This window comes from Anarrhichthys ocellatus, unplaced genomic scaffold (assembly GCF_004355925.1).
Source record: "Anarrhichthys ocellatus isolate YVR2014 unplaced genomic scaffold, GSC_Weel_1.0 scaffold2, whole genome shotgun sequence".
In the NCBI taxonomy this organism is placed as follows: Eukaryota; Metazoa; Chordata; class Actinopteri; order Perciformes; family Anarhichadidae; genus Anarrhichthys; species Anarrhichthys ocellatus.
In genome coordinates this window covers 5,005,718-5,028,407 of record NW_022280032.1, presented here as the reverse complement: position 1 = coordinate 5,028,407, position 22,690 = coordinate 5,005,718, and the positions used below count along the sequence as shown (strand labels likewise).

At 43.9% G+C, this 22,690-nt stretch overlaps 1 protein-coding gene across 5 annotated transcripts in view; it reads left to right on the top strand.

Moving 5' to 3' along the window:
* mon2 (MON2 homolog, regulator of endosome-to-Golgi trafficking) overlaps positions 1–21,667 on the top strand; it is a 32,130-nt gene extending 10,463 nt beyond the window's left edge. For 2 of the 5 annotated variants that reach the window (XM_031860653.1, XM_031860646.1), the window contains 33 exons: positions 339–470; positions 825–954; positions 1,292–1,389; positions 1,772–1,897; positions 2,098–2,289; positions 2,619–2,743; positions 3,306–3,445; positions 3,629–3,782; positions 4,739–4,929; positions 5,247–5,328; positions 5,606–5,787; positions 6,468–6,580; positions 7,467–7,571; positions 7,863–7,943; positions 8,060–8,133; positions 8,559–8,649; positions 8,861–8,962; positions 10,030–10,032; positions 10,951–11,061; positions 12,561–12,736; positions 12,895–13,057; positions 13,600–13,893; positions 14,042–14,240; positions 14,899–15,536; positions 16,063–16,206; positions 16,935–16,952; positions 17,481–17,609; positions 18,859–19,049; positions 19,133–19,193; positions 19,272–19,395; positions 19,663–19,870; positions 20,823–20,905; positions 21,385–21,667. In XM_031860653.1, coding sequence (XP_031716513.1) covers positions 339–470; positions 825–954; positions 1,292–1,389; positions 1,772–1,897; positions 2,098–2,289; positions 2,619–2,743; positions 3,306–3,445; positions 3,629–3,782; positions 4,739–4,929; positions 5,247–5,328; positions 5,606–5,787; positions 6,468–6,580; positions 7,467–7,571; positions 7,863–7,943; positions 8,060–8,133; positions 8,559–8,649; positions 8,861–8,962; positions 10,030–10,032; positions 10,951–11,061; positions 12,561–12,736; positions 12,895–13,057; positions 13,600–13,893; positions 14,042–14,240; positions 14,899–15,536; positions 16,063–16,206; positions 16,935–16,952; positions 17,481–17,609; positions 18,859–19,049; positions 19,133–19,193; positions 19,272–19,395; positions 19,663–19,870; positions 20,823–20,905; positions 21,385–21,548 — 4,824 coding nt within the window. In that variant the 3' untranslated portion in view covers positions 21,549–21,667. The remainder of the gene's footprint in view (positions 1–338; positions 471–824; positions 955–1,291; positions 1,390–1,771; positions 1,898–2,097; positions 2,290–2,618; positions 2,744–3,305; positions 3,446–3,628; positions 3,783–4,738; positions 4,930–5,246; positions 5,329–5,605; positions 5,788–6,467; positions 6,581–7,466; positions 7,572–7,862; positions 7,944–8,059; positions 8,134–8,558; positions 8,650–8,860; positions 8,963–10,029; positions 10,033–10,950; positions 11,062–12,560; positions 12,737–12,894; positions 13,058–13,599; positions 13,894–14,041; positions 14,241–14,898; positions 15,537–16,062; positions 16,207–16,934; positions 16,953–17,480; positions 17,610–18,858; positions 19,050–19,132; positions 19,194–19,271; positions 19,396–19,662; positions 19,871–20,822; positions 20,906–21,384) is intronic. The other 3 variants (XM_031860662.1, XM_031860670.1, XM_031860679.1) reach the window with 3 other exon arrangements.
* The last annotated feature ends 1,023 nt before the right edge of the window (positions 21,668–22,690 follow it).

Sequence of the window (22,690 nt, the reverse complement as noted above, 5' to 3'; positions counted from 1 at the left end):
TTTTGACCTAAGAAAGGAAATGCAGTGTCACTTTCTGTGAGCATCAAGTGGCACCATATTAACTGGTAACCTCAATGATGTTGTGACCCCGAAACAGGCGGCTCCAGCTGGTCCCCCACACACACGCGTGTGTGTTTTTGTGCATGTCTTTGATTTAGTGTTGTCTCCTCAGGCGGAGCTCTCACTTTACTTTTTTTTTTTTTCTGTCACAATCCAGCAGCTCTCGACACTGCCTCTTGAGTTGACAAGTGCTTGTGTGTGCAGACTGGTGAATGATCACCGGTAAGATTTAAATAAAGATCACCGTAAACAGTTGAAGGTGTTTGTGTACGTGACAGGCAGCGGCGGGGAACATCATCAACATGTTGTGGCAGCTGATGGAAAACGGTTTGGAGGAGCTGAAGCTCTTGCAGACAGTCCTGGTCCTGCTAACTACAAACACGGTCGTACACGATGAAGTACTTTCCAAGGTACACGAACACACTCCTATCACACACACTGTTTGTATGTCTTACTCCCTTCTACCATCTATAAGTGGACCATGCAGGTATCCATATACACAGTGTTGTTAAACTGTTTTATCATACTTATAAATAAATATATTTGCGGTGTCATAGCACAGTGCATGTTTGTACGGACTAAATCTGTTCACTCTATTTCTATAAATGTCCCAACATATTGTAAAACTCTTTAAGACTACCTGTAATGGCTGAGGTCACACATGATTTTTATTTCACCTCTCCTGAAGATGGACCACAAATGCAGCAGAAGTTAATTTAGGTTCAGTTTATACTTTATACATTTTTTTTTTTTCCCCTGTCCAGGCCATTGTGCTGTGTTTCCGACTTCACTTCACCAAGGACAACATCACCAACAACACGGCGGCCGCCACTGTCCGACAGGTCGTCACTGTTGTCTTTGAGAGGATGGTGGCTGAGGACGAGCGTTGCAAAGGTCAGAGGGCGCCGGTTCCTGTTTGAGGAAAATAAAGAGTTCATATAGTGATAACAGTAGAGACTCTGGGTGGAGGCATCAGTTCATGAAACATGGTGCGCAGATGGAGAGATGTCTCAGTTATATATATAGATAGATAGATAGATATATAGATATAGATATATAGATATAGATATATAGATATATATATAGATATATAGATATAGATAGATATAGATATAGATTCATTGGAAGTCTTTGATCATTAATACAGATTAATTGCTAACATCGCTACTCTGAAGTGCTAAATTAATTGCTTTAATGTCTAAAATACAAATTTTGTACCCCCCCCCCCCAGGCATTGTGGAGCATCCTCCTCCTGTCCAGGGAAACACCAACAGGCGGTCTGTCAGTACGCTGAGGCCCAGTGCTAAAGATGCATACATGCTGTTCCAGGTATGTCCACCAGGGGGCGACAGCCTTCTACAAAGTGTCATGCCCTCTTCTCAGGACTAAGTTGCTTTTGAAATGGGGGGGGGGGGGGGGTCATGATCTCATCGTTAATGGACTAGAGACAATAAATCTAAATGGGCTGGTGTTTTGAAGTTGAGAATAAGTTGGATAAATTGCTTTCATATCTGCAATGAAGTGACATTTGCAGGAAGAAGTGAAGAGGTCCCTTGTCTCGAAATTATTCCTCACCCACGCTTCACTCTTGTGTGACCGTTGTTTTCATGCCAGCAGAGCTCAGCAGTGACTGCAGTGTTTCAACCGCTGTGATGTGTGTCGCACATAACGCTCCATTGTTTTGAGATGCTGTTGTGCGCCTCCTTTGCAGGACTTGTGCCAGCTGGTGAATGCCGATGCCCCCTACTGGCTGGTGGGGATGACAGAGATGACCCGCACATTTGGTCTGGAGCTGCTGGAGTCTGTTCTTAATGATTTTCCGGGGGTATTCCTACAGGTACATGCAGCACAAATGGACAAACGTGTAAAAACATATATATTTTGTCCCCCTCCTGTATATATTCTATTATCTTAACATCAGAGTACATACAGCTCACTGCAGTGAAACAAATGCTCTTTACCGGAAGTGTGTCTTGGTGTTACTATGCTTGATCTGATCCCAACGTCCCTCTCTCTCTCTTTCTGTTTCACACCCAGCATCAAGAGTTCAGCTTCCTGCTGAAGGAACGGGTTTGTCCCCTCGTCATCAAGCTCTTCTCCCCCAACATCAAGTTCCGGCAGGGCAGCAGCGCCTCTTCACCGGCGCCCGTGGAGAAACCTTACTTCCCCATCTGCATGAGGCTGCTGCGCGTGGTCTCGGTACTCATCAAGCACTTCTACGGCTTACTGGTAAGGGGCCGATCTGCAGCGACGGTCGGCTGGCCAGAGCTGTTGCCTGACGGATGCTTTACGAGTAAGGGATTTTCTCCAGCACGGAGCTGTTACTCTTAATTGATCTGGTCTGATTAGCATTGGATTAGCGTAGCAGTAGTTTTGTCTTAGTTCTGCTCCAGGCACTTTAATGAGCTTAGCTGCATCTAAGTAATTAACCATTGCAGCTGGTTTTTTTTTATGGTGATATTCCATCAATCTTCGAAATGGAAATTTGTCTTTTTGCCCATCTGTCAAGAAGCGTGGTGAGCCACAGAATATCTGATTAGTGTGTGTTTGTTTTACAGGTGACTGAGTGTGAGATCTTCCTGTCTCTGCTGGTGAAGTTTCTGGACGGGGAGAAGCCACAGTGGCTGAGGGCGGTGGCTGTGGAATCAGTCCATAGGCTATGTGTGCAGCCACATTTACTACGGTAAACAATGTTGAGCTCTACAAAAACAAACCGCACATTTTAATAATCAGTAATTTATTTTACTGCTCTTGATACAACAACAGAGATTGAGCAAAGCAGGAAAAGAAACCTAAAACACATACCACGCCGTACTACCGTATAATTAATATAAGCTAATTATTTAGTTAGTCATCTCGTTATTTAATACTTATAATGTCCGTGCCGTCAACAGAATACTAAATAGTTTAAATGGTATGAAAGATATTTAACCATGCCATCAGCATGATGTCAGGTCAGTGACTCGTTCCATCTGTTGATCTCTGTGGTCATTTTTCATGGTTCCATAAGTTGAGGATGATGTTTGCAGGTTAACACACCAATATTCATGTTAGCTACTATGTACAGCTGAGGCTGACAAAGCACGAGCTGAGCCTGAGCCAACCAAGAGTCTGAGATGTCCTAAAATGGTGTTTTTTTTCACAGTATAGTTCTGCACCATGTCTGCACTCAAATGGACAGTTTCTTGCTGTTTCTTTCTCGCTAACCTCTCATCACAAAATTCTGTGTTCCTTTCCTTTTTCAGTTCGTTCTGCCAGTCTTACGACATGAAGCAGCACTCCACCAAGGTATTCAGAGATATTGTCAACGCCCTGGGCTCCTTCATCCAGTCCCTCTTCATCGTCCCAAATGCGGGCAACAGTACTGCTGTCAGTGCACCTGCTGGTCAGTTCACTGATTTTTAGGAGTGACCAAATCCTAATTTTGAGCTCTCTCAGACTGTGGTACTAATAGATTTTAAAGTGTACAGACACAAGTTGTCATAGGAATGCGATGGATATTTAGAGTTACATAAATGTGTGTTGTTTTTAATCTCATTCCACCATAACACTCTGACTTTCTGTCCAGGTGGCTCAGGTTCAGGGGGCCAAGGCGCCGCACAGGGCGGCCCAGGGGCAGGAGGGGTCAGCGGCAACCTGACCACCCAGGCTGCGTTTGAATACCGTGGCAACTGGATCCCCCTTATGACTGTTAGTGTCCAGGGCAGCGCCAAAGCCACCTAGTACGTATTGTTCCTGACTCCATTTTCTTTATTTTGTGCACACAAATTGTATCCCTAACACACACACACACACACACACACACACACACACACACACACACACACACACACACACACACACACACACAGAACAATTGAACAGTTGTAAGGTGCTGCGAAGTGGGATAAATATGAGCTCCTAGCATAGCTGTTACATTAGCTGCATCCTGCAAGCAGTGATTAACAATTTAGCATTAAACCACAGGGGATCATTATACTGCAGAGATCAAAGGCTTAACCCTGCTTGGGGAGAAAAAAATGCTTTGTCATTCCTCTTTGGAGTCTCACAGGAAGACACGGTTTGAAATACAGAGAATTACATTAGCCAGAGGCCTTCCTGTCACAAAGAGAAGTGTGTCTAACTTGCCCTTTCTGATGGTATTTAAATGTATTTCCTGTAGTTAGGATTCTTGCTGGTGGTTTTGGAGGCTGACTTTCATTAGTATGAAGGAGAGTTAATGCTTTGATGCTTTTAGAGTCCCTAACCACGTTTCCAACAAGAAGTTCCTGGTAACTTTAGTCCTGAGATTACTTCTCCAATTCTACCTCCCAACCAGGGCCTTTTTGGGGGTAAAACATCCCCAGAAGTTAGACTGTAGTCAACACAATCGAAATGCAATGAATTCCTCAAAAGTGTCCTAGTGCCTGGGGAAAGTTCCTGCGGTCTAGAAGGGGCTTTCAATACAGAGTGCAGATTCATAAGAAGGAAGTATGAATACTATACTGTTGTACTGCAGTAATTCGTGTATTGGGAGACAGTTTTTCTATGTCATAATGGAACATATACAACCATGAACATATTCAAACATTTACATTTATCTATGGACTTTCATTTATTCATGGACACAATTCAATTCACACCAGAACACACATACACACACTTTATCCTCCATCTGTCCCTTTCCTTCATCCTCTAGTCTGGAGATGCTGGACAAGGTGGAGCCCCCGTCCATCCCGGAGGGCTATGCCATGTCTGTGGCCTTCAGTGCCCTCCTGGACCTGGTCCGGGGCATCACCTCGATGATCGAGAGAGAGTTGGCCGTGGAGGAGGAGGCGGCTGCTGAGTTCAGGGACACTCATCCTGATCAGCAGTGGCAGCCACAACCTGGTGAGAATGAACAGGAGGGGGAGTGTAATATATATATAAAACCAATCAAATTAAACATGAAGATATTAGTAAGCTTGAGCAACATGTTAAGGGGGGAATACCAAAGCATGTGTGCAAACTGTACACACACTTTATGTTTTACTGCATCCAAACCGGTTAGCAATGTGTGGTGTAGCACTTCTCTGACCCCTGGTGGCCAGTATTCTGCCCGTATGTCTTCGACTTTTCAAATACGATATAAAAAAAATGGAGGAATGTTTTAGTTCTTTTCCCAAGTGATCCCTGAATGAACTCATGAATGCTTTGTGTTGTCTCAGGAGTTCACCTGGTGTGGGAGGAGATGGTCAGTGCCTGCTGGTGTGGTCTACTGGCTGCTCTGTCTCTGCTGCTAGACGCCAGGTAAATGGACATTTTGCAGTCAAGTTGCATGTAAGAGTAGGAGAGAATGAATTGTCCCAAAGGAAATCCCAAAATCATACTGAATACTGATCTATTTAATTGTGTGCACAGTTGAAAAAAAACAGTTGTGTTTTAAAATGTCAGTAGCTGACAGGAGGTAAACTTGGACCTCAACTAATTGTTTTGTAGTATCAAAGTACATGCCACAACGACAAGTTGATTGCTACAGACAGTCTACAGTCTTCACTTCTTTCTCCCTCTCGTCTCTTCACTTCAGCACTGACGAGACGGCCACAGAGAACATCCTAAAGGCAGAGCTGACCATGGCCTCTCTGTGTGGCCGCCTGGGCCTGGTGACGCCCCGTGACGCCTTCATCACAGCCATCTGCAAGGCCTCCCTGCCGCCGCACTATGCCCTGACTGTACTGAGCAGCAACGCCGCCAACCTCTCCGGCAAAGGTGCAGCTCCTCAGTTGGGAATGCCACTTAAAACTACATAGAAAACACAGTATTATTTGCACAAGATGTCGCACAAATACTTAATTGCCTGTACACACACACACACACAAATACCTGAAATACCTGCTGCAAACCATTTGATGCTGAGTTTGGTATGCATGTTTGTACCGCAACTGTTCCACGCACAGCTCAAAGTCCCCCCTTTCCTACCCCGAGGATGGCCTCTGGCCGTGTGTGTTTATGTTAAACTAACAAGCTCCTCTCATCTCCCATATGGTTAGATGTGAATGCTGCTAAACTCGGCTTAACATGTGAAATATTGGCACTCTGCCTGTCCCTCTTATTTCATTAATCCTCAACTTTTCACTGTGGCTCCTAATTAGGAACACCACAGAGAATGTGTCTGGGGAATTTATACACACACACACACACACACACACACACACACACACACACACACACAGCTGCTCTCAAACCAACCACTCAGACATTTGTTATTTGCATATTAGCTTGTAGAGATAAAGCCGGCAAATTGGGTCTCAACTCGCGATGGATCTTTGCCTTTGGAGTTAATTAAGAAAGTCGTAAACTTGTTACAAAACCTGTTTGTGTGCTCATCGAAAGACCAGACTCCTGTGTTTGTTTGTTTGTTTGCTCATATCTGTGTGTGTTCTCCACAGCCTACTCCATCCAGGGCCAGAGTGTGCAGATTATCAGCCCCTCCAGTGAGTCCCATCAGCAGGTGGTGGCTGTGGGGCAGCCGCTCACCTCGCAGCCCCAGGGCACTGTGGTGGTAAGGTCTCACACACACACACACACACACACACACACACACACACACACACACAGTTATGAATCGGTACACTTGACATTTTGATAATTTATTCATGTTTTCCCCCAAAAACAAAGCCTACAAACATTTTATAATCAAGAGAAATCAGACAACACTTTTCCAGAATTGTAATGATAAATACCCTGAATACTCTAAACGAGAGCTGTAGCACTGGCCACCATAGTCTAACGCAACAAGGAGCACAGTTAAGTGCGACTCGTGACCAGTCTGAAAAGAGGGTCAGGTCAAGATTGGGTCCAAATGGGCTCCAGAGTGAATCGTACAAAAAGACGCCCACATGTGCTCTCAGAGAGAGTGAAATGCAGAGCAAAGCGATTTGTTTACCAGGTTGTTCATGTTATTAATATGCATTATATGCACAAACGCCCACACTCAAACAGACACACTTTGTCTCTCTAGGCACGATTCAGGTAGGGGACAACTGTTATGAACATAGGCTGGTCAGGCGAGCTTGTGCATCTTAATTTCCCTTGAGGGAAATAACATTTTAAAAATACACGGGCTGTAACCTTAACCCTAACCTGGAATCATTATCCTGTAATTAGAAATCTCCCCATAGAATTAATAATGTCAACGTGTTGTTTTTTTCCTGGTCTCAGCTCTTACACTGTGCATATATTTCCTCACCTTCTTTTTGTTACCATTGACTGTGACTGTTGTGCTTCATGGTACTAACAGCTTATAATTTGTGTAAGACGTCACGTTTTAGCTTTCTTTTTCCTTTTCACTCATCGTGATTTTTATCCTGGAGAAGTGCATCAGCCAAATCCTCGATGACGCTGATTAAAATGTATTATGATTGTCTGTTCCTCTGTCCCTCTGTCAGCTAACTGCCAAGAACATCCAGTGCATGCGAACCCTCTTGAACCTGGCCCACTGCCATGGGGCCGTGCTGGGCACCTCCTGGCAGCTGGTACTGGCTACACTGCAGGTACTGCCGACTCGTACCACACGTTTACACCTAACCCCACACACACACACACTCTTAGATAAGACATGGCAAAATAGACAGTCCACATTCTCTCTTACGCACAAACACGTGCATGTACACTTCCTCCTCTCATGAAGCAAAATTACTTTTATACATGTTACTTCACCTGTTCTTAGTGCTTTGTAAAACTCACACAAACTGACAATGGACAGTAGGGTGAAACATCCGCGTTAGATGAAGTAAACGTAGCTCGTCATAACTGTCCTTCAGCGTCTCACTTTTGTCTCCCAGCACTTGGTGTGGATCCTGGGGCTCAAGCCGGGGTTGGGTGGTGCCCTGAAGCCTGGCCGAGCCGTGGAGGGACCGAGCACAGTGAGCTTTTATTTTTAATTTTTTTTTACTAAGAACTGCGCATTGAACATGCGTTGTACTGTGTGTTTGAAGGCGATGAGCTTAACTGGCTGTGGTTGTGTCCTTCACGTGAACAGGTGCTGACCACAGCCGTGATGACGGACCTCCCCGTCATCTCCAACATCCTGTCCAGACTATTTGAGAGTTCCCAGTAAGGACGAGTCCTTTTCCTGTGAAAATGATCACTCATTTCAAAGCTCCAGTTACTCATCCCTATGCTCTTAAAGAGACCAGTAGATGTATTTCTTATAAATATACATCTTCTAAAGGTAATTGGGCTACATTTTCTGCTCGGAACCAATAATAACATAAATTGAATATTTATGTTATTATTTGTTGTGAGCTACAAATTCAGTAAACCTTTGTTCTAGACACAATGAATAATAAATCCCAATCTTTAGTCTTTCTACTGTGGTTTGGAGAAGGATTGTTCACCCTCATGAATAGTTATTGAAAGGACCTGAAGAATAACATACTCAATATGCTCTCTTAATACTTGGGAGAATTAGAGGTCCAACAATTGCAACCATTCATGCGATGCAAAATATGCAATATGTGTTTTAATATGTGATCCAGGTACCTGGATGATGTGTCCCTGCATCACCTGATCAACGCTCTCTGTTCCCTCTCCCTGGAAGCCATGGAAATGGCTTCTGGAAACAACAAGGTAAAGACTTCCTGTGTTTTAGTACAAGGTGGAACTTGGTCCACAGACGTTTTGGATGTGTCATTATTTGGCTTTTGGTTTAAATGTCAAATGTAGGATGATAAAATGTATAGGATTTGGGTGTTAACCATAATTATGCTCTGATCATAAAGGTCAGGCTATACAGTAAGGTGTCCAGTTTTTATTTATAGTTTCTGTTTTCTTCTTTCAGGAGCCATCTCTGTTTGCTGTGGCCAAGCTGCTGGAGACCGGCCTTGTCAACATGGATCGTATAGAGATCCTGTGGAGACCTCTAACCGGTCACTTATTGGAGGTAACATCTAGTCGCAGCTACATCCCACAAGGTGCAGCGTCACTGTCCCAACATTTCCCTCAAACTCTGTGAAAGATGAGAGAAACAGTTTTATACATGTGGTATATTTTTTTTGTCGACCAAGGTCATGCAGTAATATTTTTATAATAATTTTAGAATTTTCATTTATTTTACTGGTTACGCTTTGATCAGACTTTATTTCACTGCAAGGATTCTGACCTGTTAAGCGTTTCTCTCCAGCTCAGGTTTGTCTGAACTTGGTAACAGTGATTGTCAGCTTTCCCAAGGCTGATGAACTCAGTGGAGAGGTCATTGAAACATTTGGAACCAAACTCTGTAATAATAATCACAATAATTAAATCTAAAAGAATGTCAAAAGTGCCCCCTTCCACCCTTTTGGTTACGTGACCCAGGACCAAAGCTCTAATAATGACATTTTTCCATGGACTCTGGAGCACACATGTGGTTTAGTCGTGAAGGAGAAAAATAGTTGGAACGAGTTATAGAAGGGATGAAAGGTTTCAATTAGAATTACAGGTTTTTAGTGTATACGAGATCCTTCTCTTTCCTGTTTGTTCTTACGTATTGGTGAAACCTTCGAATCTGTAGCGTGTTCAACTGTTTTTATTAATAGTCACTTAAACATTTTGAAAATTTAGACAACGGTTTTAGCACTATTATCAGCAGCACATCTGATTCTATGTTATATGGGACACGAACAGAGATTTTGTTTCATGGTTTAGCAATTCTTAGAAAGAAAGAAGGAAATTCCCATCGTGTCTTGAGCACAATTTACTTTTATTTCTGCTATTTTAAAAGAAAGACGACAGTGTTCAAACATAAGGTAGAGCCCTAGCACATTTATTAGCACTGTTACAAACCGATATAGGTGTTTGGGTTTAAAGCACTGTGGATCGACTCTGCTATATACTCTCGGTAAAGTTGAATTAACGTGTTGTCATATCTGTAAGAGGATTCTCCTTTTATGTGTGTAAAGACGTGTGTTTAGAGGTTTTCTTTACATTTTCTCCATCTCTTCTCTTTTTGCACTCCCGTCTGTTTTGCAGAAGGTAAGCTCAGATTCCCTCCTCTATGATCGTTTGCTTTCCCGTCTCCTCTCTTTTTCCCGACCTGTTCTCTCTCGCTCGCTCGCTCTCAGTCTGCTTTAAACATGTTGGACTTGAGAGGTCGCTCTGTCACATTGTGTCCACAGTGCATCTGCTCCGCTACCCGTGTTTGACCTCGCCTTCTTGTGCGCGATTTGCAATGTGAAGCTCTGATTTGTCGCAGAATCTGAAGCTGCACCTGCAAAGTATACTTCCTGCTTAGATACAACGCTGCTTATCCTTCTTTGCAGACTTTAAATGCTGTTGTAATTTAAAGGAAACGTGGTGATGACATCACCTTTATTGTATCTTTATTTGCAGATGTACAATATGATAAAAAATTTAGATAAAAATCTGACACATTACTGATCATGCAGGGCTATGAAAGCCAAATTATTAAATAGATACACATGGACCATCTGGGCTCTGAAGGGATGCACTATCTACTAAGCAGTCTCTTTATGCCTTTAAGTAGTACAACATTTTCTCCTCTTAGGATTATAAAGCATAACGTGACAACAGTGAAAACGTGTTTGACATGTTTCCCTAAAGACCAAAGATGATTTAATTTGGCTCACAAATGAACTCAAGATCTAAAAAGCAGGCGTTGCATCACTCTAGTGTACTTTTCTCTGTTGAGCCCGGCCTCTTCCTGCATATCTACTCTAGCTTTCATGATTACACCGTCTGTCACTGGATATCTTGTGATCAAAGGGGATCCCGGTCCTGATCACACAGACCGAGGTGTATTTCACCCACTTGTTGTTTCGCACCCACACACTGTGAGCGCTGCTGGGAAACGCTGCGCTCAACAGCCTCTGCATCAGATCTGTCATTGTGCGCATGTGTCTGCATTTTGTGCGTCTGTGATGTGTCCTGCAGGTCTGCCAGCACCCGAACTCCAGGATGAGAGAGTGGGGGGCTGAGGCGTTGACGGCACTAATAAAGGCCAGCCTGGCCTACAAACACGACCCTCCACTGGCGGAAAATCCGGTAGGTAACATTACAGAGAAGCAGGAAAAGCACAAATCTGTAGTAGGACATTGCATGTATAAAACAATGCGGACCACAATGTTTGCTCTTTGCCATTCTCTATCGTATAGACACTGTAGGGAGTGTTTAATTCAATGTATTATTGGTCCTCCCTGGGTTTAGCTCCTTTAATATTGTTTGTTTGTAATGCTGACATTTGAGAAAGCTGCTCCTCTGTTGGTGTATGGCACGAGAGATAAAAGTGCGTGCCTACTGCTTAAAATGTGGAAAACAGAAATGTCACTCTCTCTCGCCACTCACATGCACGATGTCTGTGACCTTCAACTTAGCGAGCCAGATAAAGGGAACGGCACCGAGCTTATCTGAAGGAGCCGTGTGGAGGTTAATAGAAACAGCACGGAGCCATACAAATGATGGCTGTCATGTAGAAATGCACAATGCAATATAACGGAATGAAAAGAGTATTTGCACACAATGTGCAAAAATAATTTTAAAAAGCGACTCTGCGGTCAGAGACCTAGCAAGTGAATGCAGCGTTCACGGTTCAAGGAACATCACTTGATTCGCCTTAATGCAGAACACTCGTGTCAATCAGTTGAACTTTTGTGGCTAAACATCAAAGGGATTTTAGTGCTGGGTATAATGAACTACACGTTTTAAAGACAGTGTCTATAGAGAGTCAAGACAAACTAAGCTGCACATTGAATATAGAAAATACACAATATACACACCAATAAAAGGTTGAATACACAATAATTCTGTGTACACATCAGGAGTTTGTGCAGATGCATTTTTCATTTAGTTTGATCATCTCCGCTATCAGCCAGGTCTGATACTGGGTAAGCAATGTTTTTTTGTCGACGATATAAAAAAGGACAAAAACAGGGACATTCAAGTCAGACTTAAACATACTGAAAGTGTTATTAAATAGCAAATAAAAAACTGGGGGTTAAATCAGACATTTAAATAATTAAAAGCCCTTTTCTGAACTGCTTTCCTCGGGTAAATTAAGTCACTTCTTTATTTTTTTGTTTTTCAGAAAAAAAGACCAAAATGCCCCTAATGGCTGCTATATATTAAAATACATTCAGTGTGCTACACTTACATATTTTAACAATCATAACGGAGATCTGTGAAACATCTGCAGTCATTCTGTCATGTCTTGTTTTCTACGTGTCTGTATGTCATCGTGCTAATCAGGGAACTCGGTTTTTGGGGGGAATCCATTGTGCTGGAACAAATTGAAAAAAGACAGTTATGATTCACATTTAACAACTCTGTCAGCAGAAGCACAGACATACTGTATCTGCCCTTACTTGGAAATACGCTAACTCTTGCAAAACAAAAAGACATCTATGTGTCCCCTAAACTGGACCTAATAAATGAGTTTAATGAAGATGCAACAGTTACAAAGTTTGGTTGTATTAATTGGGAATTGAATTCAAATCTTTATCTTCGATGTCTATAAGTCAACAAATCAGTTGATTTTTGTTCCCAAGCGGCTGCAGCTTCTGTTGCTGAACCCCCTGAAGGAGTTGTCCAACGTGCTGCATGCAGACATCCGGCAGAAACAGCTGGAGAGTGTCCTGCAGATCCTACAGAGCCAGGGAGACAGCTTGGGGCCCGGTTGGCCGCTCGTCTTGGGGGTCATAGGAGCCATCCGCAATGATCAAGGGTAAGAGCACACAAGGGAGGAGGGGATGTACGAAGCAGGCAGGGCTTCGCTTATTTAGCTGTGGCTGAAATGGTTCCTGTTTTATGCTAAAAGCAAATGTTTTATTTTTGGGAGCCGAACACAACCAGAAGCGTGCCATGTGTCTCGTTTCCCTTCAGTGAGTCATTGATCCGAACAGCCTTCCAGTGCCTGCAGCTGGTGGTGACGGACTTCCTGCCCGCCATGCCTTGCACGTGCCTCCAGATCGTAGTCGATGTAGCCGGCAGCTTCGGCCTGCAGAACCAGGAGCTCAACATCAGCCTCACCTCCATTGGCCTGCTGGTGAGAGAACCTGTTTTGGGGTCTTCATTTTGTGTGTTCTGCTTGGACACACACACTCCTGCACGTATTTCATTCTCTGCTCTTGTGTTAATGGAGCATTTGATCAACCCGTCTACTGGGCTTTTAGAAGCCATCAGTAGAATAATGCCTGTAATTGTTGTTACTGTGTGTTGTTGAAGGGATTGACAGGTTGGACATGGTTCTTTTCCAGTCATTGTAAAATCTTAAAACATATTATGTTTAATATGATTACATTTACAATATCACATAATTCCTTGTTTTTACATTGTTTTATCTGATTTAGCAGCAGTTAAGCACTCTGCTGACATTTCACAGATACTTTGTACAGTATTCAGGACATGCAAAACCCGATATTGATCTGTGGTTTGCGGGATTATTTCTCTTGGACTGTGGCTGTTCCTATGAGATTACTTTATGGTAATAGGATAGCAAAACAGCCAGAAGCATTTTACCAACCTTCCTCTCCAATTTGTGCCCGCGCTCCCTACCCCCTCCCTCCCCACTTCCCGTTTTACCCACAGTGGAACATTTCGGACTACTTCTTCCAAAGGGGCGAAGCCATCATACAGGAGTTGGAGAGGGAGGAGGAGGCCCTGCAGAAGCAGGCCCAGGAGAAAGGAGAGACCCTGAACAGGCCGTTCCACCCCGCCCCTCCCTTTGATTGCCTGTGGCTGTGCCTGTACGCCAAGCTGGGCGAGATGTGCGTGGACCCACGGCCCGCTGTGCGAAAAAGCGCCGGGCAGACGTTGTTCTCCACCATAGCTGCCCACGGGACCCTGCTGCAGCAGCCAACATGGCATATTGTGGTCTGGAAGGTAACGTTAAAGAATTAGTTGGTTATACTAGAAAAGGCTGTCATCTATAGATCATTTTTTTAATCTATTATCTTATTTTAAATGATTATTGACTAGATAGGCTATCGAGCTCTTTCTGCTGGTTGAACTACCCTGGTGTCACCACTAGGTGCTGTTCCAACTGCTAGGCTGCGTGAGGACGTCGTCCACCACGGCGGACAAAGAGAAGATCGAGTCCGGCGGCGGGAACATCCTCATCCACCACTCGCGCGACACAGCCGAAAAACAGTGGGCGGAGACGTGGGTGCTGACGCTAGCCGGAGTGGCACGCATTTTCAACACTAGACGGTATCTCCTCCAGCAGTTAGGTGAGCCAGGCATGATCTACTCTGATACCTGATGCTGTTGTACATAAGGTAGGCTGTGACACACTGCTACAGTTTGCCACAGCGCCACAGAATTGCAAACAATAACGGTTACATATTGAAATGTATTCATAAGCTTGTGCCAAGCGTAGCAAAAGGTCAGTAACACCCCTGATGTTTGTACTGCTGTATTAATACATATTTAGTCACGTTAAGCCCATGCGGAGAGGATTAACATATCCGGGAGATATGAATGATAATACATGAGCTCCACATTAACTGCACTCATCCCTCTTAACATTTTAGCCAGTGCCAAATTACAAGAGGTGACTCATAATATACAACACATTCCCAGCTTACTACACATTAGATCACGAAGCGAAAGGCTGCTCTTTCTACATGCAGACGAGATATAATATATAACTGTTTCTGGCAGTATAATATCACAGTACGCTCCTCTGAGGGTGAACGTATTTCATATTCCTATTGGCAAAATCTGTTAACAGGAACACATGCAGCTAATTGACCCTTTGCAAAGTCCCGCCTCTCAAATGCAGACTGGCCTTTCATAGCATAGCAACGGCCAGCTCCAACCAGGGTCCAAAAACTAACCGCTCCATAGACTCTCATGCTCTCTCGTCGTTGTGCTGTGTATCTGCAGGTGATTTCTTCGAGGCCTGGGAGGTGCTGCTGAACCACATTCAGTCAGCAGCTCTCAGCAAAAACAACGAGGTCTCCCTGGCGGCCCTCAAGAGCTTTCAGGAGATCCTACAGATCGTTACACCTGTTAGAGACTCAGCAGGTGACACATTCGCTGCTATGGGCGTCCCCCCAGTGCTCATTGACCCCTTCTCAGCGTCCGGCCCTGGCAGACCCCTGGTGCGCTCCGATTCACTGGTTGAGCGGCTGACACGATACAACGGCGCCGAGCTGCAGGCCCCTCCCCCGGGGGAGGAGTCAGCCTTGGAGGACTCGGCGTTATGGTGGTCAGCGTGGAACACGTGGTACCGAACAGGAACAGACAGCACAAGACCCCCTAGTGGCCCAACAGAGAAGTTCTCCTTCATCCCCAGCCAGCCCTTCCTCACGGCGTTGATCCAGATTTTCCCCGCGCTCTACCAGCACATAAAAGCCAACTTCAGCATGGAGGATCTGAAGAAGCTGGGGGTCATCCTCCACGGGGCCGTGTCTGTGCCCATCAGCAGCGATGCCTCGCCCTTTATCCTCCCCTCCTACACTGAGGCGGTGCTCACCAGCCTGCAGGAAGCTGTGCTGACCGCTCTGGATGTTTTGCAGAAGGTGGGCAAAGCAAAATATACTGGTACCAAAAGAGAACATGTGTTAGACATTATGTACCATTGAAAATAACTTAGATGTTGACCTCGGAGTCTCGGATGATGATGTTCCAGTTTGAATCCAGCAGGAGGTCTTTGTTGCATGTCATCCTCCTCCTCTCCCCAAATTCACAATCTATCTGTTGACTTCACACACAATGGCAAAAATAACCTTAAAAGAGCCAAGTAGATAATTGAAAAGAAGAAAACATAGTTATCCTCTAGAAAATTGCAAGATTATGTAGGAGCAGGAGACGAAAGATTTCCATGTGGTGTTTTTATTTGATATCCTGACTTGATTTAGCATCTCCAGACCTCTCTGCTATGAGAGAAGCAGAGCCTTTTACTCTCCCTGTCAACCAAAAGTAATTTCTTCCTATTTTGAGTCAACTCAGTCCAGGAAACAACGTGTCAGTCTGCTAAATTATGCAATACGCAGTCCCGTGGTGGATGTCAGCAGTGTTTGTTCCTCCCTTCCCTCCCTGCTGCAGGCCATCTGCGTGGGCCCGGAGAACCTGCAGATCATGTACCCGGCCATCTTTGAACAGCTGCTACTCTTCGTGGAGTTCTCCTGCAAGCCTCCTCAGTACGGCCGGATGGAAACCAAACACGTGGCCAATGCCAAATACAACCAGGTAGGGGGAAATAGAATTGGCTGTCAAACTGCTTTGGTCTTCATTTTATGTCTTTCTACGGTTCGTTTCATTAACACGTTGAGCGGTGTGCACTTGTTATTCGTTTGCCCTTCTGTCTTCAGCCATTTTCAGCAAGTTCATGAAGCACCTCCCCTCCCTCTAGTCCTTGTGTCGCCCCTATCACGGGCCCTTCGTGAGATTGACAGGTTCTTCTGGACCCCCCATCAGTAGCACTAAGTCATTCTTTTCCCAAATATTCCCTCCCTCACGCTTCCTCCTGCTGGCAGCTCGCCAGAGAAATGTGTGTCCTCTTTTCAGTTCAGATTCCCCGTGCACAGGGGAGTCTTTTCTCAACAGTGTTCTGATGTCAGTGTCTGTCTTACTCATGGTGGTTTGTGGAAAGTTACAAAATTCGGCAGGTGTCTTGAGAGTGGTCTCGATCCGGCAGGCTGTGTACAGTCATGCTAAGAAATGTTAGCGCAACACTTTTCGTGCCTGACATCCTGCATGAGGCGTCCAGACTATCGGAATCGGAAACTTTTCAGTTCAAATCAAACCCAGCCAAACAGATGTTAGGGGTGGTCTTTATCCCCCTAAGCCAGTCCTGCTCATTGAATCTCATTTATAGCCAACCAGCCACTGCAAATCGGACACAATGGAAACACCAGTTTAATTGCGATCTTCTCTCATTCTGTTTCTTGGGACTACTCACTGGATTACCGTTTTAGATCCAGCTCTTTGCACCGGTGAGTTCCGTCATCTCCTTCAGCCCCCTCTATAGTTTGACTAAGCTGTTCTGAATGGTGAGGACCTACCCTCTGCGGTACATCACACCGCACGGCAGGCTCTCACATCTCATCTACGTCTCCTCACTCCATGCTCCCCCTTCTCTGCCTGCCACTAACTGGTGGTTATGCCTCTGTGTGCACAGTCCCTGTGCAGTGCCATTATCAGTTGATTTCTTTGTGTTTTTGGTGACGTTCATATGCACACGTGTGTGGTTCTGTTTATATTTCTTAAAGACACACTTTGTAGCATCAAGTCTTTTGTTTGGCTGAAACATCTCCTCTGTGGTTCTCATACAAGCCTAACAAAACTTGAAGCAGACTAATAGTCACTGTAACTTTTTAAATAAATGTGCGTGTTACTACTTATACAAAGTGTGCCTTTAAAAACTGCTTTCATTGTGGCTCTGTGATGCTTTTAAGATTTGTTTGACTAATATCCACTCCTGTTGTCCTTTTCTCTTGTGAAATCGTGTCGCCCCCCTGCAGGCGGAATGGGTGGCCTTAAACTATGTGCCCTTTGCGGAGCGCTCCTTGGAGGTGGTGTTGGACCTGTACCATAAAACAGCGTGCCACAAAGCTGTCATCAACGAGAAAGTTCTGCAGAACATAATCAAGGTATTTTCACCACGATTGTGACTCATGGTCACGGAATTTGGTTTTTCCAAGACTCTAATTGAATAACCATCAAAAGCAACAAAAGTATAGGTTTGAATATAGCATTTCAAATTTGTTTTTATCAATATCAAATCACCTCTAAAGTTTGGTTTTTCTTATCACTTTTTTAGTGCAATAAGGACTCTGAGTCTTTAAGTTTTCTGTCTTTCTACTGGCTGCCTGTTGAGCATCAGTTATTGCTTAACCATATGCAGTCATAAAGTGTGCTGTGATGTTGTGTACACTAACAAAGAGTCATGCGAGGCAATTGCCGCTGCACTGCTATCTGTGTGATGAAACCTCGAAGCGAGTTGAACTTCTGGCATACGAACCTGATCAATGATGTCACAGCAGGTGTTTTCCATTTGCTGACTAAGACTAAGCTCCGACTTTGGCATCACTGTTGATTTTCCTCTTCAAGCTGCTATAATCAATATTTTTGGATTAGCAATGGATGAAAATATCTTAAAGGGAGAGTATTACATGTTCTGGCACCCAATAGAGGAATGTGTGTGAGTTACTTTCCCAGAGGATGGATGTATATATTTATAAAAACAGGTCCAGGAGATGCTTTGTGTATAAATAAGTGTGGTATATTCTGACATCTTAATTCTGTTTGCTTTCAACTTCCACATCACTTGTCTCCCTGACCTGATAGTATTAAGCTCAAGGCTTTAAATCTTGTAGCAAACGTGAAGTGCGGTGCCCGATATCGGCAGCCTTTTCTCAACCAGGAGATTCTGTTAGTGCAGGTCACAGAAAGCCTTCACTTCCTAAAGATGCCACCAATTCTGCCTTTTTTTCATCTCGTTTCTGACACCTGTGTCTAACTGCTCTTTTCCCGTCAGTCTGTTTTATAAGAAACTACAAACTAAAGAGAGTTAATTTGCCAAAGAGCTATGATGAAGGTTCCCTTTGGACAAATCTAAATCCGGCCCCCAGTCTCTTGTTTGTCTCCAAAACAAGAAGGCAGTACTACATTGGGGAACCCTGCTGTTCTCTCAAAAGAGAACTTTGTCTATTAGTTGTTACTATTGCTACGTCTTGACATGACTGCTTTGATGTCACCTCTGAGATTTAAAGTCTCTCCACATGTCAGTGTAAAAGAGAAGAAGGGGATTCAGGCTACTGCAATTAGTTTAATAGATGTTTACCTTGAAGTCTTTGTATTCCAGCCTCATGATGTATTGTTTTTGCCTTCACCCTCTAGACTTTACGAATGCCCTTGGGTTTGAAGTATTCCTGTCCATCTGAGAGCACCTGGAAGCTTGCCGTGTCGTCCCTGCTCAAGGTGCTGTCTATTGGACTGCCGGTGGCACGCCAGCATGCCTTGTCTGGAAAGTTTGACACTATGTGGCCAGAGCTGGCCAATGCCTTTGAAGACTTTCTTTTTACCAAAAGGTACAGAATCTTAAAAGTGAGTAAGCACAATTTTGAAGTACTGAGTACCAAGCTCATTGTTTCTGTGTTTTTTCCTCTTATAGCACACCGCCAGATAACATGTCCATCCAGGAATTCCAGAAGAATGAAGCCGTAGATGTTGAGGTAGATGCTTGTTTCCAGTCCCATCACTGTGGCTTTTGTGTGGGAGCCGATATCAGCATTGTGTCCTCTTTATTTTAGGTGGTCCAGCTGATCAGCACAGAGATTTTACCGTTTGCCAATTTCATCCCCAAAGACTTTGTTGGCCAGATCATGACTATGCTCAACAGAGGATCCATTCACTCGCAGTCTGCCTCGTTCACAGGTAAGATGTACTTTTGGCGGGTGAAATAATGTGGCGTCAGCTGTGTTGTTTACTTGTATTTCTGATGGGACATCAAGGTGGCCAAGTGCTGGAATTACTCTGTAATCATTAAGGGATTGTGCCTAAAGCCCTCCCCGTGTCTCAGCACCAACAATGCCTCATGTCAAACTCTTCATGCATTCAGCATGACAGTAAATTTGTCCACTCATTTGTAAATCACTCTTGAGAGCAGAATGTCTCACATGTAAAGGGCTTTCCTCTTCCCAGAGGCAGAGATCGATGTGCGGATGAGGGAGGACTTTTCTAAGGTGTGCTTTGAGACGCTGCTGCAGTTTTCCTTCAGCAACAAGGTGTCCACCCCGCAGGAGGGCTACATCTCTCGTATGGCGCTCTCTGTGCTCCTCAAGAGATCCCAGGACGTTCTCCGGCGCTACGTAGAGGACGAGAGGCTGAGCGGACGCTGCCCCCTGCCCAGGTACACGCCCCCACTATACACCGCGAAATAAAACACATGGTGCACTCGCTTTTGCAAAAAACAAAAACAGTTTTTTTCTGAGTTTTTAGACATTATATCCCCATCAGCAATTCCGTGCCAAACTCTGGTTTTTGTTTGTGCCATCATTTTACCACTGAGCTATTTAGCATTGCAAATCAAAGACCACCCCAGCTCAACCTGTGCATCCATCATTTCTCCTCTCCTCTTTTGTAAACAACACAAAACCACGGTACTTATTCAGTTTTACACACTGGCACCACATGTTAGGGTTGGCTGTAACACTTCATTCCTCCCTTTAAGACTCGATGGCAGTTAAATGACACCCATGGGATAACCCATGGGGATATCAGAAAAAATTGGATAATTAGAAAATAGACATGGAAAGCAAACGCAAGGTTGCTTAAATTCAAACAAACTACATTTATAAACCATGACAAATTGAAAACTAAGGAATAATAAGATCATGGATTGCGTTCTTAGAACATGTAAAATGAAGATACAAAAAGTGAGAAATGGTTTCACACTCAAATTGGTAACATTTTACAAATCTGTGTTAGATGTGAAGAGGAACTCCACATTTCTACAAGTAATGTCACTCTACTGTTATCGGCGGCTTTAGGCTACATTAGCTGCTGCTAGCACACCTGAATCTCCGACCGAGACTGTAGAGGCAGAGTTGCATTGTTGGTAATGGCTGCCGTTTTTTAACAAGGAAAAAGGATTTGTGAATGTGGGGGAAAAAATCTACAAAATAACAAACAAATAATGCTAATTGTATATAATAAATTGATTTGTAAGATACAAATATTATTTCCTGTGGTTATACCATATAGTGTATATATATATATATATCTCTGTACACATATTCATAGTGATTTTCTGTATTGTATAAGTCTTTGTAGCCAAATACGGTTCTTTTTTTTCATTCCAGGCAACAAGTGACTGAGATAATCTTTGTCTTGAAAGCTATCAGCACTTTGATGGACTCTCTTAAAAAGACACAGCCAGAGAATGGTGAGTACCAAACTGTGTCACGGATTAAATAGATCTTGAAAAAAAGAGGGGACACGATTGGGGGGGGGAAAACAACAATGCCACCATAAAGCTATCATCTATTCATTTCAGATAAATGTGTCAGAGCACAGTTGGGACCATTTTTCAAATGAGTTTAATCTCCAATCTGGGAGGAGCTGTTTACGTTTCCAGCAAGGTCAATTACAAGAAATAACGTTTTTTTTTTTCTCGCCGCAATAGATTGAAGTGAGATGTTCTAAAATTAGGTTTTTGAAGTGCCCTTCAAGATGTTTGCATTACGTCGTCGGAGCAAAAACTCATTTTCATGCGCCCGTGGGGATTTTATGAAGGCAATGATTTCTTTGATAGCCTTCTATCACAATTCACATTCTCCTCTTCCCTTCTCCCTCCAATCCCCAATCCTCCTCCTCCTCCTGTGTTTCATCTCCCTCTGCGACTCTTTTGTTTACCGTCTGCAGTGGATGGCAACACGTGGGCTCAAGTGATCGCCCTGTACCCCACGCTGGTGGAGTGCATCACGTGCTCCTCGCCCGAGGTGAGCTCGGCCCTGAAGGAGGCCCTGGGGCCCTTTAAAGACTTTATGCAGCCACCCGTCTCCAGAGTCCAGAACGGAGAGTCCTGACCAGGCTCACTCAAATTTGTTTGTTTTTTATAATGAAGAAATCTTGAATGTGTCTTTTTTCGACCCCCACGTGCTTCACAAGTGCACGGACATGAACTCCATGTGAGCCCCCCCCCCCCCCCCCCCCCCCCGGGCCCCGAACCCCCCCCCCCCCCCGCGGTGGACGGAGATCCGAGGGCCCGCTCAGACCACGACCTTCATACGCATCATCGTATGCTTCTCATGTGAGCTGATTACGCATCTGCCCCCTCCATCCTCGTACTGACTGACTGCACTCTTGTGTTAACATTGCAGTGTTGCCTCTGGGTTTAGTGTGTTTTTCTCCCCTGATGAGGCCGAGTCGATGTACAGTGTGTGGTGACAGTGTTGATGATGTAATTAACAAAAAAAAAAATTGCAAAAAAATAAAACTGGCCTTTGATGATCTTAAAAAATGAACACTTAGACTTTTGCAACATTTTCAACGGTGAGGATTTTATGCAAGAAAACGAATCTCGCTGTAACATTCCATGTCATCTTTAGCCAGCCATCTGAGAAGGGATGTACTTGTCTGTATACAATAAACAGTTACAATGCATGGCAAAGGGAACATTGGCCACTTTTTTTTTTTTTTTTTTTTTTTTTATGTGGATGTCCAATCAGTGCTGATGGTAAATGTAGTCCACTGAAGAAATAAATTCCCCTCTGTGTGCTTTATTGACTTCATGTGCCTACATGTACCAGGATGCATTGCGCCAACTAAGACTGATTGCCTTGTTAACTCATTAAACACACCGGCATTCAATCTGGACAGAAACAAAAAGAAACTTGCCAAACACATCTTGGTTAGACTTTCCACTGTTCCAACAATCAGCAGCTCTGGTTTGGTGGAAGTGAATCCTTAATTCACAGAGTAAGATGAGAAAATATGCCGTCTCTATTTTTTATTATTAATATATGTGCAAATAAAGTCATCAACCAATCACGTTGTGTGGACTACATAATGTGATTGCGTGATGACTTTATTTGCTGTGGGAAAGCTCAAAAAAATCAATCTAATTACGAAAAATATTTGTGACGCTTTTTTTGCCACATAATTTTTAATAATAAAAAAGATTGTGACATGCAAATTAAATACCGCCTCTGGTGTGTAAAGGCCTTGG